We start from the raw sequence: 16023 nt of genomic DNA, 5'->3' as shown, positions 1-16023 counted from the left end.
TAAAGTTACTACTGTAGTTAATACTACTGGACATGGCAGTAAAGTGTGTGTGTGTGGGTGGGTGTTTGTGTGTGTGTGTGTTTGTGACTGCACGCTGCTCTTTGATGTCTTAACACCATTCAGGAGGAGCTCTATTTGTGGCTCGGCCGCGTGTGAGTCACGCAGCTTTAGTGACTCGGATCAGGACTGCCAGCTTTCCGTTTCAGCATGAATGGAAGTGCGGTTTGTGACGCAGCGTTGACGCAGGCTTAACGGAGTACGAGCGATTCAGAGAACAGAAACAGAAAGATAGTGAAGAAAAAAAAGGCCTGGGTCTTTTATTCTTATTTAGTGTAGCTGTGGAGGTCATTCTCTTCAAAGCAGCAGTAGCCGATGAGCTAACGTCTGCGTCTGCTTCAGCTGAAGGAGTGGATAGCAATGGTGTCTCAGAGCTTCATGGTACACGGTTTGACCCAGAGTCCAGCTTATGTTCTCATGTATCTGTTTGGATTTCTTCTGGGTTCTCTAGTTTCCTCCTGTTTCTTAAAATCCACCAGTAGGTGGATTGTGACTCTGAATTGCCCGTGTGTGTGTGTGTGTGTGTGTACCCTGTGATCATCCGGCATCCCATTCCTGGTTTGTACTGAAGATATAAAACAACAAATTCTGTTGTTTTTCTTCCTCCTAGGATTCCCTTGTTTACACATTTAGATTTCAGCATAGGTCAAAGGTCAAACCTTCCTCAATTTTAATGCTAGTGCTGGTGTTAATTCTCCCTGCGATTGAGATTAGACACCCGTCAGATACTCTGGACCTTTGGATGTCGAGATTAAAGCACCTGTATAACGTAATAATCAGCCACAGGTTTCTGTTTGCCCGAAAGAGATAAGGGGAAGTGGATTATCAGCTTCCTTTCTTCCCTCCCCCCCCCTTCTCCCCCGCTTGTCTGCCAGCTTCAATTATAAACCCCATTGAAGAGAAGGGTGGGAAAAGGTCAACATGCCGTGTTGACCTGTCCCTGTTTTCCCCCTCTTTTTCCCCAAGCAGTTTGCTGTAAGCTTTGATTTATCCCAGGGGGTGGGGGTGGGGGGTTGCCTTGTTTAGTTCTCGCCTGCCTGTTTAGAGATTGTTTTGGGTGGGTAGAGATGGACCCCCACTCTCCCCAACTCAAAAAACAGAGGGGAAAAAGGGCAAAAGTGCTCAGGCCGGGGTCATAAACTAATGAAGGCCCCTAATTTAGAGACTGTGGCCAAGTAGACAGGCTAATCAGGGCATCGGTGGTCATATTAAAACCAGAGCAGGCCGTTTCTGATGGGAATCACGCCTGCCCTCAACACCCCCCACCTCAAAACTGTTCTGCTGTTAATCAGTCCACAAAGGTGTGCCTTGTACAAGCTTGTTCCTTGAAGCGATGGGCTAAATGGAGCCAAAACATGGCGTAATAGTTTCTAGCCTTGGTGTTGCCATATGAAAGGGATAAAAGCGTCAAATAATTGTTAATGAGCTCCTGGGCCAAGATCCAAGCAAGCAAGCTGAAGCTTTTAAAATCCCTTGCTGGAAGAATCTGCCATCTTGTAAGGTGTCTCCCATGTGAGCCTCCTAACTGAAAGCTGGAGTCCTCTGTCAAGTAGGTGAGGATGACGTGGCAGTAGAGGGTAAACTGTGAGAGGAGTGTTTTAATTAGCATGACTTGGTGATCTCTTACCCATTAGGCCACCAACACTGTGGCCACAAAAGCCATAAAAGCAAAATGGCCCCCTTATTTCCTCCCAAAGTCGTTAACATTTGGACTTTTGCTCAGTGAGGAAATGCTAAACCTGCAAATTGGGAAAAGGTTAAAATGTTGCTCGGAGGAGTCCCCACTGGTTCGGCGTGCAAGCTCGTTCCTCAACGTCAGTCCATGTTATTTAGAGCAAATGGTTTGCCTCGAGCTGTAAACACAGACACACATACAGAGGTGAAGTAAAGTTTGCAATGCTGCCAGAGGCACTGAGACAGATTTCGAAGTAAAGTTGCTATCCCCGGCACTCACCCAAATTCAGCATTAATAACAGTTAATAACCATGCACTCGTATTCGTCAAAGTCCACTGAAACATCACCTGATCCCCCCCCCCCAAATCTTTAGCTATTTAGTTTCAGTTTCACATCCTTACAGATATACATTCTCGCTTGACGAGTTGAACCCGACATGGTCTTCTGCAGTTGTAAGCTTTATGTCTCAAGGTTTGTTGTGTTTCATGTTCTGGGATTCATTTCTGCTCATCACACATGTAACGAGAGATTATTTGAGTTATCATAGTCAGCTTAAACGTCTCAGATCATTCTCCTCTGAAACCTCTTCTAGCTCTCTCATCTGCTGCTCACTGGATGTTTATTTTTCTCGCCATCCTGCTTAAAGCCTCTTTTTGAGTCTGTTGTGTATGGATAACCCCAAGAGATCAGCAGTTTTTCAATATTAAAGTAAATATTTTTCCTGCAGATTTTAATGCACATGTATCTGCATTATTTTATTGGCTGATTGGATTATTGCAACAAATTGAGGCCACGTGTTCTTATTAACGTGACCGGCGAGTGTATATTTCTTACATTTGTGGCAAATTGATTCGCTTTAATAGATTCTATTGATAACACAATCAAAAAAATTTCACAAAACTATACAATAAGGTAAAAAGCCTCAGTTATGGTACATGGGCACCATTCAGGAGAGTAATCACTAAAAGCTGTGTGCTGTGTGGTCGGTCACTGAGTGTTAAACCATCTGCAGATCTTTCCCCCGGCTCCATTTGGAGCTTGTTTGTGTGGCCACTTAAACGAGAAAGTGTGAGGTTGTTAATGCAAATGGGACCAGAGTAAGCAGAATCTCAGCCCAACCACCAGCTCGACTAACCACAAAACCCTATAACAACTTGAACTCCATGCCTCTGATCGAAAAAGGAGTTCCCTAAAAGGACTGCTCTTTCTGGAGACTGGATATAGCCTTAGTATCCTGATCATGAGGCAATTTCTTGAGCATGATGCATCTACAGAATGGTATGATGACTGTATCTTCAGGCACCGCTAGATTATAAACCCTGACTTGTTAAACTAGTAGTTTATCAGATGCTGGCAAATTATGCAGCTGTCATTTTTCTGCTTGATATTAAAAGTTTGCTTTTGGTTATTGAAACTGGTGCAGCACAAATCGCTGGGAGCTTGAAAGTCTAGAAGATGTCACAGCCATCTTTGACCAGGAATCAGGATTTCATGGACTCTATGATTTCAGGATTGTTCGTCTTCCTCCTTGTCAATCAGAGTAATACTAACCAATCAGAGAGCTCATGTATGTGGAAGAAGGTGGTTCGCATGTTCCGTCAGGTGTTCACGTGCCCTGTAAGATAGCGTGACCATCAATTTGAAAAATTACCCTGGCTGGCTTCATGTTGTTGAAAAAGCACATGCTAGTGTCTTCAAACTCTGTGGTGGAAATTGGGGAATTGGCAAATTGGCCAAATTAGGAGGAAAATGCTATAACAGTTTGGTTCACTGAGCTTCAGTACAGACGTTAATTTGACACTGGATTGCGTTAACATCTGCAAAAGACACTTTTATCCTAGACGTCAATATACTCTGCGGTACTGGCACATCTGTTATTATGTAGGAAAGGCAGCGTTTTCCATTACAAATGCTTTCTCTCTCTGCCAAGTTTGGCAATCCTTTCTCTTGTGTCATCCTGCTTTATATAAGAGCGTGCTCACTCTCTTATCAGTGCAGAGTCCATTTCCCACTCCTTCATCTCTCCCACCTTTAAGACTCACTCAGTGGATGATGTGAGCCCGCCTTCAAAGAGAAGCCTAATTTGGGTAAGGGGTCAGCGGGTCATGTGGTAATCTCTGCTGATGATGTCCTGCTGATGGAAACCCTCGGATTCTCAGTGCTTCGCTTGCCCGGGGTGTTAGGAAAAGGAAAAGGAAAGCCTTGTTCCTCAAAGAGCTTTTGTAGGTAGTGTGGAGGCTTCTCAGAAGTCGGAGAGAAATCGGAGGCTTCGTCTGTCCTCAGTGGCTATTGCATGCTCTGTTATTTTCTTCTGATTCACAGCGAACACAGAGGTCAGAATAGTTGAGGGCTGGTTTAGATCATGGTGAGTCAGTATCAGATGAGAATAGTTCTTAATTAAAAGTGAGTGATCTGCTCAGGCTCTAGATGGATCGAGTCAGCAATGCTCATGATCTACTTTAATTAAAGGGTATTTTGTAGTATTTAAAAAAAATAAAAATCTAAATTGAAAGTTATTTCTAGCAGTCTGGGAATCCGCCCCCTCCCTCCCCCTCAATAACACCCCCATTACCCCACCCATTCTGCCCCTTTCTGTTATAAATAACAGCAGCACAATAAACAGGATCCTGATAATTGGGCCATCAATCAGAGCTGTGTTTAGTGCCTGGGTGGGTCCAGTCCCAATCCTGTGAGCTCACTACCCCCCACAATCCCCAAGAGCTCCCTCAGCTTACTGATTTCCTTAGCAAAGGCCATGGTGATGACATCTGGAGAGAAGACCTAAAAAAGACCCCCCCCCCTTCCACTTCTTCCCTCTTTTCCACTGCCTTCCACAGCCCCACCACCACTGCTCTAGGGTTTGATCTCTCACTCAATCTCCATTTGAGACAGTTGTGGGGTCAAGGCTCTCCTTCAGTCTCCCACTTGCTCTTTTCGAGGCCTGTGAAAAGAGAAACAGACCACACATCTTTGAGATGTTGACACGGCGCTGTCATCGTGCAGCTAAAGAAACAATCATGAAACTTCTACGCTACCTGGCATTACGAAATTCAACCAGATGTAGTATACACACAAAAAAAATTCAATCAAAAACAAATAGAACTGGAGTAGAAGTTCCTTGGATGGATGTTGGTCCTATTTGAAAGAATCCCCTACCTTAAATATTTCCCCTAGAATGAAAAAACCAAAGGACTGTTCAGTTCTGACGGAGAAATGTCAAAGATCCCTTGCAGTTTTCAAAATAACCAGTGCGTTGAACCCGACTGCTGCTCAGAGTCGTAAATTTTGGAGTAAAACATTTTGGGTGGACATTTTAGACTTTAAAATTACTAGTTGTTCCTGTCACCGTATGTCCGTGGCATGATGTAGCATCTGATAATTTGCCATTCTGTTCAGTTTTGAGACTACACCGTCTTGTGCATGGTGTATTGTCTAAGATTATAGTGCACGCACTATATACAAGTCGTTCTAAATGTGTCTTTATTGTGTACTTGGATAAACTCGGACACGCTAAATATGGAGATGCATGTTCCGTACTTTAATCCGTCTCCCGTCTACAAACTGGACAAGCATCCTCTGCAGTTCTTCATCCATTAGGCTGTCATTACCAATGCCCTTGTGCAACTGCAGAGACGGTTTAATAGGAATCTGTGGCATAACTGAGCCTCTAATGTCAAGTGAGCTGTTTGGTTAATAACCAGGCCTAAGAATGGCCTGCTTTTAACGAAAAAAGCAATTAACCTGACATGGCAGACTACCAAACACAGAAGTTTGATTGAGTTTTTGGGGGGTTATATTACCAAAAAACATTCATTTAAAAAAAATATTTCTTCACATATGCATATCAAATATAAGCTTTGACTTTGGAACATCTAAATAAACAGCAAGCAGGGTTTATTTTCCCCCCAAATGTGCAGTTAAATGTGGAAAGGAAATTATTTTCTGCTGCAAGTCCCACTTAGCCTGCTTGGCAACTGTGTATAAAAAGATAATTGGACACATCATGGACTCGTATGGGGTCCCTAAAATAGCGAATTATTCAACGTTGATAGTGAAGTTAAACGATACAAATCAATGCTGTTAGATGGACATAAATATCTATGGTATTGTGTAGAAAAAATTAAAACTATTGGGTTGTTTAAAAAAATCACTGCTGCTACTTAAAAGAATAAAATCAAACCTGCAGGATAGAAAAAAGGTAAAAATAAATAATAATAATAATAATAATAATAATAACAATAATCATAAAATTATTGGATCCAATTAGCTTTGTTTAATATCTTGTGGTATTAAGTGACACTGTGTAACAAAGCATACTTTTTAATATAGACCAATTAATCTGCAATGAAATTTATAGCCATCTGTTTTTATTGACTTTTGTCGATTAGTTAACAAAATGCCTCGATAACTTTTACAGACGTGATTTTGCAGGATTTTAAATTATTATTAATGCAAAAAGCTTGTAGTATTTAAAAGATTATATGAAAAACACGCACAGAAATGCAGAGAGCCAATCAGATTGCAGTGTTCAGAAGCACATGAACAAAAAAGTAAGCGACTGAGAGTATTAACTGTTACACGTGTTTTTTTCCCCCTTTCAGACAGCACTGTATGTTGTTGCCATAGGTGTTAGTTTGCAGTATGTGAACAGACAGACTGTCTGCCCTAACCCCACTAAAGAATGACTAGAACTGGTTGCTCATTGACCAGCAGTCCAAATGAGCCTCTGCTGCTTCTCACAGAGGTTTAAAACAGATTAGCTTTTGGCTATCTTATTACCGTGACATAAATTCACAAGTGCAAGCAACACGCAAACAATGTACCACAAGACGAGTTTAAAAATAACCGTAGTTGTCTAGGAAAGAGCAGGGTGCCCCAATTCCAGAAGCTTAGAAAGCAGGATAAGCACTTCTATACGTCCACGTGTCTCCATTGTTTCTGTTGGACGGGATCCAGTTTGCCTCCCATTTCCCGGTACTTTCCCAAACTCTGCTTGCTCTGGGAAAGAGTCTTGTCGAGCTTCAGAACTGCTTAAAGTCTGCTGGAGAAACTGCATGAACTTGCAGGCCAGGATAGTGAGACAGCGATAAAGGTTTTGGCCTGGACCCCTGTATTTGCGAGTACAATAACACATTGTGTTGTGTAACGTGTGTGCATGTGTAGGACTTTTTTCCTTTTCGTTGTTTGTTTTTTAGCCTGTTATTAGTTAGATTCAGGGGTTTGGCTTGAAACGCTACACTGTGTTTCAGTGAAGAAAAAAAAAAGCAAATTTGAGCATTATGTAATTTTGGGAAGCCAGAATTAGATGGTTGGCTGAGTTCAGGGACTCGAGTGTCTCGTACTTTGCAGTCCCTGTGAGGGCCTCAGTCTGGGCTGTTTGGCGCTTGAGAGACAGCGGTTTACACATCTAATATGGAGCTATGTCTCTGTATGTGCAAGTGTGTGTGTGTGTGTGTGTATATACTCCTAGGACTAATAAAGCCCACCTGTGCGAGTTTGCCTGCTTCTAGGTTAACCCTGAAACCCTAGAGAGGAGATCTCAACACACAACATCCTGTGCACCAATTAAAACTAACACACACACACAAACTCTCTTCACCCATCCTCCCTCCTTCCCTCTGTCCCTCTCACCCTTCCTCCCTTTCTGCCTGTCCGTCATAGTTTCCAGCAGCCGGGGAAGGGGGAGGGTCGGGGTGACACAGAGTGTAACAGGACCACAGCGATCCATTCAGCCAGAGGAGTTCTGAGGGATTGCTTCCGCGCTTGTTGTTTTCTTCTTTTCTTTTTCTTCCCTGACGGTCATCCCTCCCCCATGACCCTCCTCGAGAGGCCCCCCGGTCGCCTTCATCTGCTGCGGGCTGGGCCGTTTTCCTGGCTCCGTGTGGATGTGTGTGGTGGTTGGGGGTAGGTTGGTGTGCCAGTAGGGGGATTAGATTAGGGGGAGTTTCTGGCAGTGCCTTTGATCAGCAAAGCATAAACAAGAAGGGCTTGAAAATGGGTGGTGTAGTGGAGGAGGGGGAGGAGGGGGGAGGAGGGTGGGTGAAGTGCTGAGTCAGACACTCTTTCTGACGTACTTTATTTTCGTTTCTTTACACATTCACTCTCTTTGTCTCGCCATCTCTTTATGGGACACTAGAGGTTTATCTTTAAGCCAAGCTGTTGCTCGCTCTTTACGTACTGTGACTGCAATGACCAGATCAAAACAACACAATAAACATGATTAGATAAACAAAAGCAGCTTTCTCAAAGCTTTTTTCAGTTAATCCTATACGGTTTTTATGACCAGACTTCATGTTGACCAGGTACAGGATAGCGACGTGATGCTAGACTCGTGAGAGTGAACTAGCACTAGTGTTACAGCTTTCTCTGGTCAGCTTAATTTAATTTGAACATTCGTGATAACTGCCAAATTAGCAACCTAGCATAATTGTAACATTTAGCGCTAATGTTTGATAAAATCATTAATAATTAGTTGACTAAACATGTACCCGACTCTCCGGTTAGCTTCAAAGTGTTAGCTTCTTTGTTTGTTTTTTATAATATTTATTTGTTTATTTTTGTTTATTTGTGTATTATTATTTCTATAACTTTGACAGACTATTTACCTTTACCTATGCCATTTAGCATACAGCAACAGTGGAATTTTGAGGTGAATCTTTGGAGTCGTGTCTCGATTCTGTAATCGACTATCCTTGTGACTAGCTAGCAGTCCTGTTGGTCATGATCTAGGGCTTGGATCACATATTGCCGGAACTTTATCGCTAATTTTGCTAACCATACAATGTGACACAAAGGTGCTTTAAAGCGGCATGGGTAGTAGAACGCGGTGAACGAAAACGAAGAGTCTTTTACTACAGTGTGAAGTACAGTAGAGTGCAGTGCTGTCAGAGCTGAGAAAACACCGCAGGTCGAGGTCATTTTAATGAAACGTATATACAGTGATATACGTACTAGCGGCAAGATCAGCACCAATTTTTGTCCATGGACGTGCATGAAAAAGCTAGAATAACTACAATCCCACCATAACGTCACTATTTTTCAATGTCAAAGCTCCACAATCGGGGCCCGAGAGGCGAGCACTGGAAGCGGAGGTGAAAGCAGGGGATCGTTGTGAATAGCGTTGGGCCTTTCGGGGTCGTAGCTCTGTCTGAGCCTTTGTCTGTCAGGTAAAAGCTTTGGAAAAGTGGCGCCAGATCGTTCAATGGGCTGACACTTCAGTGTTGCGAAGCAGGCAGCGGGAGAAAGAACTGGCTGGGAAGAGCCCTGGGCATGACCCTGCCTGAATGAGACAGGCCCGGCCTGCCAGGGAGCCCTTTTCCTCGATTAGCCTTCCATCTTAATCGAGCAGCAAGTCCCAACAAAGCAATAATTAGAAATGCCTCCCTGCCACACAGGCAGAGTAAAGTGTTCTCTGTAGAGAAAAAGATCTCACGCCAAGAAAAGAAAACCAGTGTGCCATTATTTTGTCCTAAATGTTTTTGAAAAAGGCTGATTTTTGAAAAGGTCAAAATAAATATCAAGTTGAAAAGGTTCTTATTTCACCACTGGTGATTAACACATTGCTTAACCTTTAAGTGTGTCAAACTGCAAGGCACCACGCAAAGCCGGCAGGACCAAAAGGCACAGACCCTCTGCTGCTCTATACTGGCTTTGTTTAGGCATTGAATAAACACAAGTGCGTGCGTGTGTGTCAGCACCGGAGTGTGTTTCAGAGATGGTTTTTCCTTGAAAGGTGCTCGGTTCTTTGTGTTACACTCGAGCGATCCTGCAGCCTGCTACTCATGAGCAGATCACATGTAATCTGGGCCAAAGTTGACTTTGCTCTGCTGCTCGCTCCTCCTCCTCTTCTCTACCTCTCAGTGCTGCTCTACCAGACTGCAAACTCGGGTTTGTGAAATGAGCTCCCAAAACATGACTATTTTTAGTCTCGGCAGACAAATGGACTCAAGTCGCCAGCACACTGTCAGCCGAGTTCAACTTGCTTCAGCTTGCACAGGCGGAAGGCTGTAAATGTGTCAGTTTTAACTGGTTACGAAGGTCTCAAGACCCAAAGCGTGCTCCGAGTATGGTACAGAACTGTTTAGAGAGTTATTTCCTTTTTTCTTTCCGTTTCCTTTCAATTAAACGAAGCGATTACGACCACTGAATGCACACAACAGCAAAAGTTCTGATTCTATCCAGACTGTGACGTAATTTCCAAGAAAATGTCAAGTGTTTTTCCACCAACTACTGTTTTAAAGTGAAATAGAATGATGTCATCTTCAAGGCCCCAGCCAAACAAATAGTCATTTCGAGACTGGACCAGATGCAGGCTGCTTTTTTTTTTTGTTTTGTTTTTCCATCCCAAAGAAATCTGTTTTCATTCCTCTTCATGACATCCCCCAGTGCTTCTCTAGCAGTCCTGGCTTTTGAACTCTTCTAGTTAGATGTGCTGAGAACTTACTCCCAGCATACTATAATGCCTGATACATTTTACCTCCAAGTGCTTTCTAGTGTTAAAAGTATGAAGTAAAAGTATGAAAATGCATCTGAAATGTAATTACTATCAAGGTTTAGTATTTGAATGCATTGAAATTGTCTTTCGTTTTACAAACATTAGCAGCAACCTAAGAAATATCCTTAAAATTTGAATTACAAGGCAGCATTTACTTTCCTAATATTTTTCACTTCTCTTCATGTAGAAAATGATCAAAAATCGGCTCTTTATGCTACAACTTTGGGGTGTAGAGGGCCACTTAGTACACCTTATTTCCAAGGACACCTTTTGTTCATCAACTAGCATCTCCTGTTTTATCTTTCTCGAAATGTTTGTCGTCAAACAAGAGGAAAAAAACACAGCTTGTCATCTAACCGAGAACCGACCTGCACCAAAGCAGTAAATGATCATATGTCATTTATTAAATGGTATTTTTCTTCTCTTTCTACAGCCACATTGACCAGTCAACCACCTGGCAGGACCCTCGCAAGGCCATGCTCCAGATGAACCAGACAAACTCAGCCAGTCCTGTCCCCGTCCAGCAGCAAAACCTCCTGAACCCAGCCTCAGGTCTGCACCTCCCTTCACAAAAACAGACAAACTTCGTTCCTATTTCCCAAAGCCTATGATGCACCTGATCTGAAGCAGCGCACACACATGTATATGTAAACGGAAGCTAGAAGTACAGAGTTGTAAGGCTTGTGTCTGCAGCACATGCTGAGCTGATGTTTATCAGAAAGCCTGGAGGAGATCTGGAAGTCGTAAAACATGACCAGTCCTGCCCCACGTCAGCACACTGCTCCTTTCTCCGCCTTTCCTACCGCTCACAAGTCCTTTGTAGTCTCCACCCTGTGTTTCAGAGGTCACTTAATGATTCTGCATGCCTCAGCCCTTTAATTTTGACATGTGTGTATGTGGGGCTTGGCAGTATGATGATATGATACTGATACCGTGATATAAATACCATAATAGAGTTTAACATTTTCTTGAGATACTACTAGAATCATGATAAATAGTTTTATAAGAATACACATCACAATATTTACATTTGCTGACATTGTTTTTAAGTGTTGCAATTATACATTTTTGCAACAACACCCATTCTCCATCCTGTTACGTAACAGTGCTGTGTAGGGATCGTCTTCTTTTATCCCTTATTTATCACTGTGTTTTCAGTAACTTCCCAGTTCTGCTTCTTTAGTCTGCTATTGCTGCTCAAACATATTTAAAATTTATATTATATTTCATAAAAGCGGGGTTAACCTTACTCTAGCTTCCTCCTCCAGTTCAAAGACATGTGTTGTAGGCTGACTGGCATCTCTAAATGGTCTGTAGTGTGTGAATGGGTGTGTGTATGCGAGTATGCCCTTCAATGGGTCGCCACCCCGGTCAGGGTGTCCCCCCTTCTTGTGTTTTGAGTCTTCTGGGATAGACTCCATACTCCATGTGGCCCTATGTCGGATAAATGCTACAGAAAATGAATAAATTTATGGATAAGTTAATCAGAATCTCTAACCTAGCTGTTCTCTCTCAGGTCCTCTTCCTGATGGCTGGGAGCAGGCCATCACAGCAGAGGGAGAGATCTATTACATCAACCACAAGAATAAAACAACGTCTTGGCTGGACCCACGACTGGACCCACGCTTTGGTGAGCTCTACGAATGCTTTATGCATCTGCACATTCATAAAAGGAAACACTACACAATCACACACGACTTATAAATATCGTGCTTAATCATGGTCCAGTATTTCCTTTATTTCATGTAATCATCAGTGGGGTGTATGCTAATCAGTTTAGCTTCACAGCTGGAGGTTGCTGTGTCAGGGCCTGTGTCAATGTTTTCCTACATTCTTATTTACTTTTAAAGTTGTCATCCGTGACGTTTGTACGATTTTATAATATTTCCCGCAAAATTCCTTGTAGTGTGTTCAGTAAAAAATCTGCTAAGAGAAACCAGATCTCAGTGGTAGTCCAGACTCTGTAAACAGGAGGAAGAACTCATTTTGTGGACCTCCAACCAATCTCAACAAGGAGGCATCTCAATCACGTTGCCAGATCATTTATAAATCTCCTTTCTATGCAGTGGAATTTAGTTGCTATGCATGGCTTAGGAAGAGAAGGACAGCATTTATTTGTATTGTAAAAAAATATGTACAGTTACCTTCCAACCAAAATCATGGACTGATCATGAGATGGCTTTAATAAATAATCATTCTTTTCGTGCAGTTTTTTTTCCACAACATGCTTGATTTGTGCTTCATTGCCACACTATAGTTGAACAAAAAAGCAGGAAAAGCTAAACATTTTCTTTCAAGCAGCGCTCAAGCCTGCAGTTTAGAATGACAACATAGAATGACTTGTGTTTTTAAAGTTAATGGATGGCCTTTAGTAGATTGAAGACTCACTGAGATTGTATCTGGTGTGTGTGTGTGTGTGTGTGAAAGAGACAGTTTTCTGAAAATATTCCCACTTCCCGTGACTCATATTGAGGTTAGCCAAAACCGCTCCTAACTCAGGACTCAGCTATGTGTGTGTGTGTTTGTGTGTGTGTGTCATTACTACATGCACACATACTGTTTAATGCTTCTGAGTTACGTAGATAGAAACTTTATTCTTCTCTGTTACAATAGTTAAATATTAGTTTCCCTACCTGCTAATGAAACCAGACCAGACATTTTTTTCAGTTTTAGGTCCGTAAACTGTTGGTACATTGGACATCATTGGTGGTCTTAAAAAGAACTGTCCTCCCCCCCCCCTCCCTGCCCTCACACTCCCTCTCTCGCTCCCACTCTCTATAATCCTCTCCATCCGTATGGCTCACAAAGAGATGAAGGCTTTTGCTTATGTCACTTTGAGTTACTCACGCTTGGAAGTGCTTTCCCTTCATCCTAAAAACATTCCCTTATTTTTTTTTCCTCCCTCTCTCTCTCTCTCTCTCTCTCTCTCTCTCTCTCTATCTCTCTCTGTTTCTTAAACATGTGGAACATTAGCCAATTTCTGTGTAAAAAGTCTGTGTTGATGTTACGGAGATGGTTTTCATAGAGGTGGTTTCATGGGAAAAGTGGAAAACGGTGTGTGTGCCTGCCACGTCCTCTGAGAGACCGAAACGCCGCTCTGAAACTTTTAGCTCTTTGAATATTTATAAGTTTTGAATGTATGTGTCTGGTGGGCCCCAGAATTAGTTGTAATGTGAAGGGTAGACAGTAAAGTGAGAGTGGGAAAGCATGAGAGCACAGAGAAAAGGGGGGCATAAGTTCTTTAAGAACTGGATACCATTTTCTTAGATGAAGAAGCATGTGTAGTGTGGTGCTGGTTTTCCTGCTAACTTCACCACACCAGCCTCTAGGACTAGCAAAGGATCCAAAAACGAAATTTGGAAATGCATATAAAGTGTATTTGTTAAAGTTTGTTATTTTTCAGGCTTATAGATTTTAAAAAAAGGCATTTACATGTAAGCTGTGTTTCAAATAAGCCATACTGTGGCCAAAAAAAATATTAATAGTTAGTAATAATATCCAAAACTTAGCTTTTAACATAAAATTTGCTGTATAGGTTTTTATCAATGGCTAACACTGAGTTTAGCTGGTGAGTTACCTCAGAATGTTTGTAGCTAGCTACACAGAGTTAGCTACTGTTGTTAGCCAGCTAGCTAGTGTCTGGATTTCTTAAAACTTTGTTTTTCTGTCCAAGCGTTTACATTCCTGTTTTTAAGTTTACTTTCTAATTTTCTTAACTTGGGTATATGAGGTTAATTTTGAACTGTGTCATGAATGCAAGTCTGAGAGGAAGTATAGTCTGAAGAGTCATTATTTTATTATTTTCCAGTTTTCTCTTAGAACTTAAGCCTTAAGAAAGATAATACGAAATGAAAGATATGAAAGACTGTTTGTCTGGGAGGTTGGGTGTTTCATTAATGACGTATGTATAGTGGCTTCTGTGAATCCATTACGACATTGTCTGACTCTATCTAGCTAGTTTGCTAGGATGCTGAGGTAAATCTAAAGCAAAAATTATACCATATGTACAAATATGTCATGAATTTCTATTTGTTGTTGTCGTTATTATTATTATTTCTCAAATTTTATTTCTAGTGACTGGTGGAGGCATAGTTTGTGTCTTAGTTAAGTCTGAAATATGTGTTATATTGACGCTAACTACCCAGGTTGAAAGCTAGCAGGCAGAGGAGAACTAGTTAGTGGCTAGGAACTAGATAGAGCAACATAATAAAACATGAGGTCGAAAGAAAAAAGAAATATTGTTAGAGACGTCATGGTCGAAGGATCTACTGTCCTCCTTTTCTTTTTGTGATGTTTCCTTTCTCTCTCTCTCTCTCTCTCTCTTGTTCATCTCTGTTTATCTTTTTCCCTCCTTTCTGCCTCTTGCCCTTCTCTCACTTTCTTTCTGTTTCTATTCCTCCTCCTCTCTCTCTCTCTCTTCTCTCTCTCTCTCTCTCTCTCTCACCCTCCCCTGCCAACCCCCCGAATGAGGCCCAGAGCAGGCAGGACGCTTTTCTGCTGCACATGCAGACAGACTTGAGTCTGAGCCAGATCTCTTTATACTGCAGCACTGCACCTAATCTCTTCCAGGCCTTTTCACTCAGAGAGACACAGAGAACGAGGGAGCGAGCGAGGGAGGGAGGAGTACAAAGGGGGGCTGACTGAGGCAGGCCCACAGAGAGGGGGAAGGGAACAGAGAGAGAGAGAGAGAGAGAAAGGAAGAGAAGAAAAGTTAGAAGGCCGACATGCGTCTACAGGAATCTCCAGAGTGGCTGGGAGCGGTGGAGGCGGAGCCTCACAAATTGGCCTGGACTTAGTGTTCCCAAATGGAGCCTACATGTTTTTCACACTCGGTCTGCAAAGAGCACAAACACAGAGTGAAGCCACGGATGAAGCGGCAAGCAGACACGCACGCAAAGTCGTTCTGCTATGTTTTTCCTGTGCCGCTAGAAGGCTATCGGGTTATCGGCTGTTATTTTTTCCGCCTGCACTTCAGTGTAGGACTTGGCACCTTGTCGCCTGGTGCTGAGTGATGTCACTCTCTTATGGGGCTCTCATCTTTTCCAGAGCTCTGCTATGAGCTAATCCTGACTCACTCACACAGGCTGCACGCTTGCCACAGGCCAACAGTTCAGATACACATGTGTGAATGGTTAACATTTGTGACTTCAGCATGATGCATGCACTATGTGCACGCGAAAAGATCTGAAACATCTGAGTCATCTTTTCTTTTTTTTTCAGGACTGCAGTAATATAATGTTTATGGACCATATAGCAGCCATCTTGATCTTGTTTTCCATACTGAAAGTGGGAGAGAGAGTGAGCGTGAAGCTTCTCTTTCTCCGAGTCTTTTCTCCCACTGTTAAAACTTTTATCAGCCTGGACGCTTGAAAGAACAAACGTGTTAACTGGACAGCAGGCAAATATTTGCAGAGGCTTCAAAGGGGCCATGCCCTGTTGTGCTCTTTCAGAACATTTCCGATAGTTTCCCGGCTTGCTCAGGGTCTTGCCTGCATGTAGATGATCCTATTGGTGTTGGTGAAGGATGGAGGTCTGATAAGAGCTCCTGCAACGTGTTCCACATGAGCGTGAAAAAAGACAAAACGGCAGATAGGATTAGCCCTTATCTGTCTCTCTCTCTCTCTGTCTCTCTTTCTCTCTCTCTTAGCTTTATCTGTCTGATTTATGGAGTCTTTGTCTAGATCAGTGTTTTCCACCCTTTTTTTGTAGAAATAATCCCACAGCCCACCACTAACACAAACCACAAATATGCTTCCATATTTCCTATATATTGATGCCTTAAATCTCATTTGCTCAC

The 16023-nt window shown here is 42.5% G+C and overlaps 1 protein-coding gene across 1 annotated transcript in view; it reads left to right on the top strand.

Annotated features, from left to right (window-relative positions):
* The window catches only part of yap1 (Yes1 associated transcriptional regulator), a 31957-nt gene that overhangs the window by 6571 nt on the left and 9363 nt on the right, over positions 1 to 16023 (top strand). The window contains exons 3-4 of the mRNA XM_058387626.1: positions 10660 to 10778; positions 11743 to 11856. Of these exons, the coding sequence (XP_058243609.1) occupies positions 10660 to 10778; positions 11743 to 11856 (233 nt within the window). The remainder of the gene's footprint in view (positions 1 to 10659; positions 10779 to 11742; positions 11857 to 16023) is intronic.

The sequence above is a fragment of the Hemibagrus wyckioides genome, linkage group LG04 (genome assembly GCF_019097595.1).
Source record: "Hemibagrus wyckioides isolate EC202008001 linkage group LG04, SWU_Hwy_1.0, whole genome shotgun sequence".
In the NCBI taxonomy this organism is placed as follows: domain Eukaryota; kingdom Metazoa; phylum Chordata; class Actinopteri; order Siluriformes; family Bagridae; genus Hemibagrus; species Hemibagrus wyckioides.
This window is presented reverse-complemented; position numbering and strand designations above follow the sequence as displayed.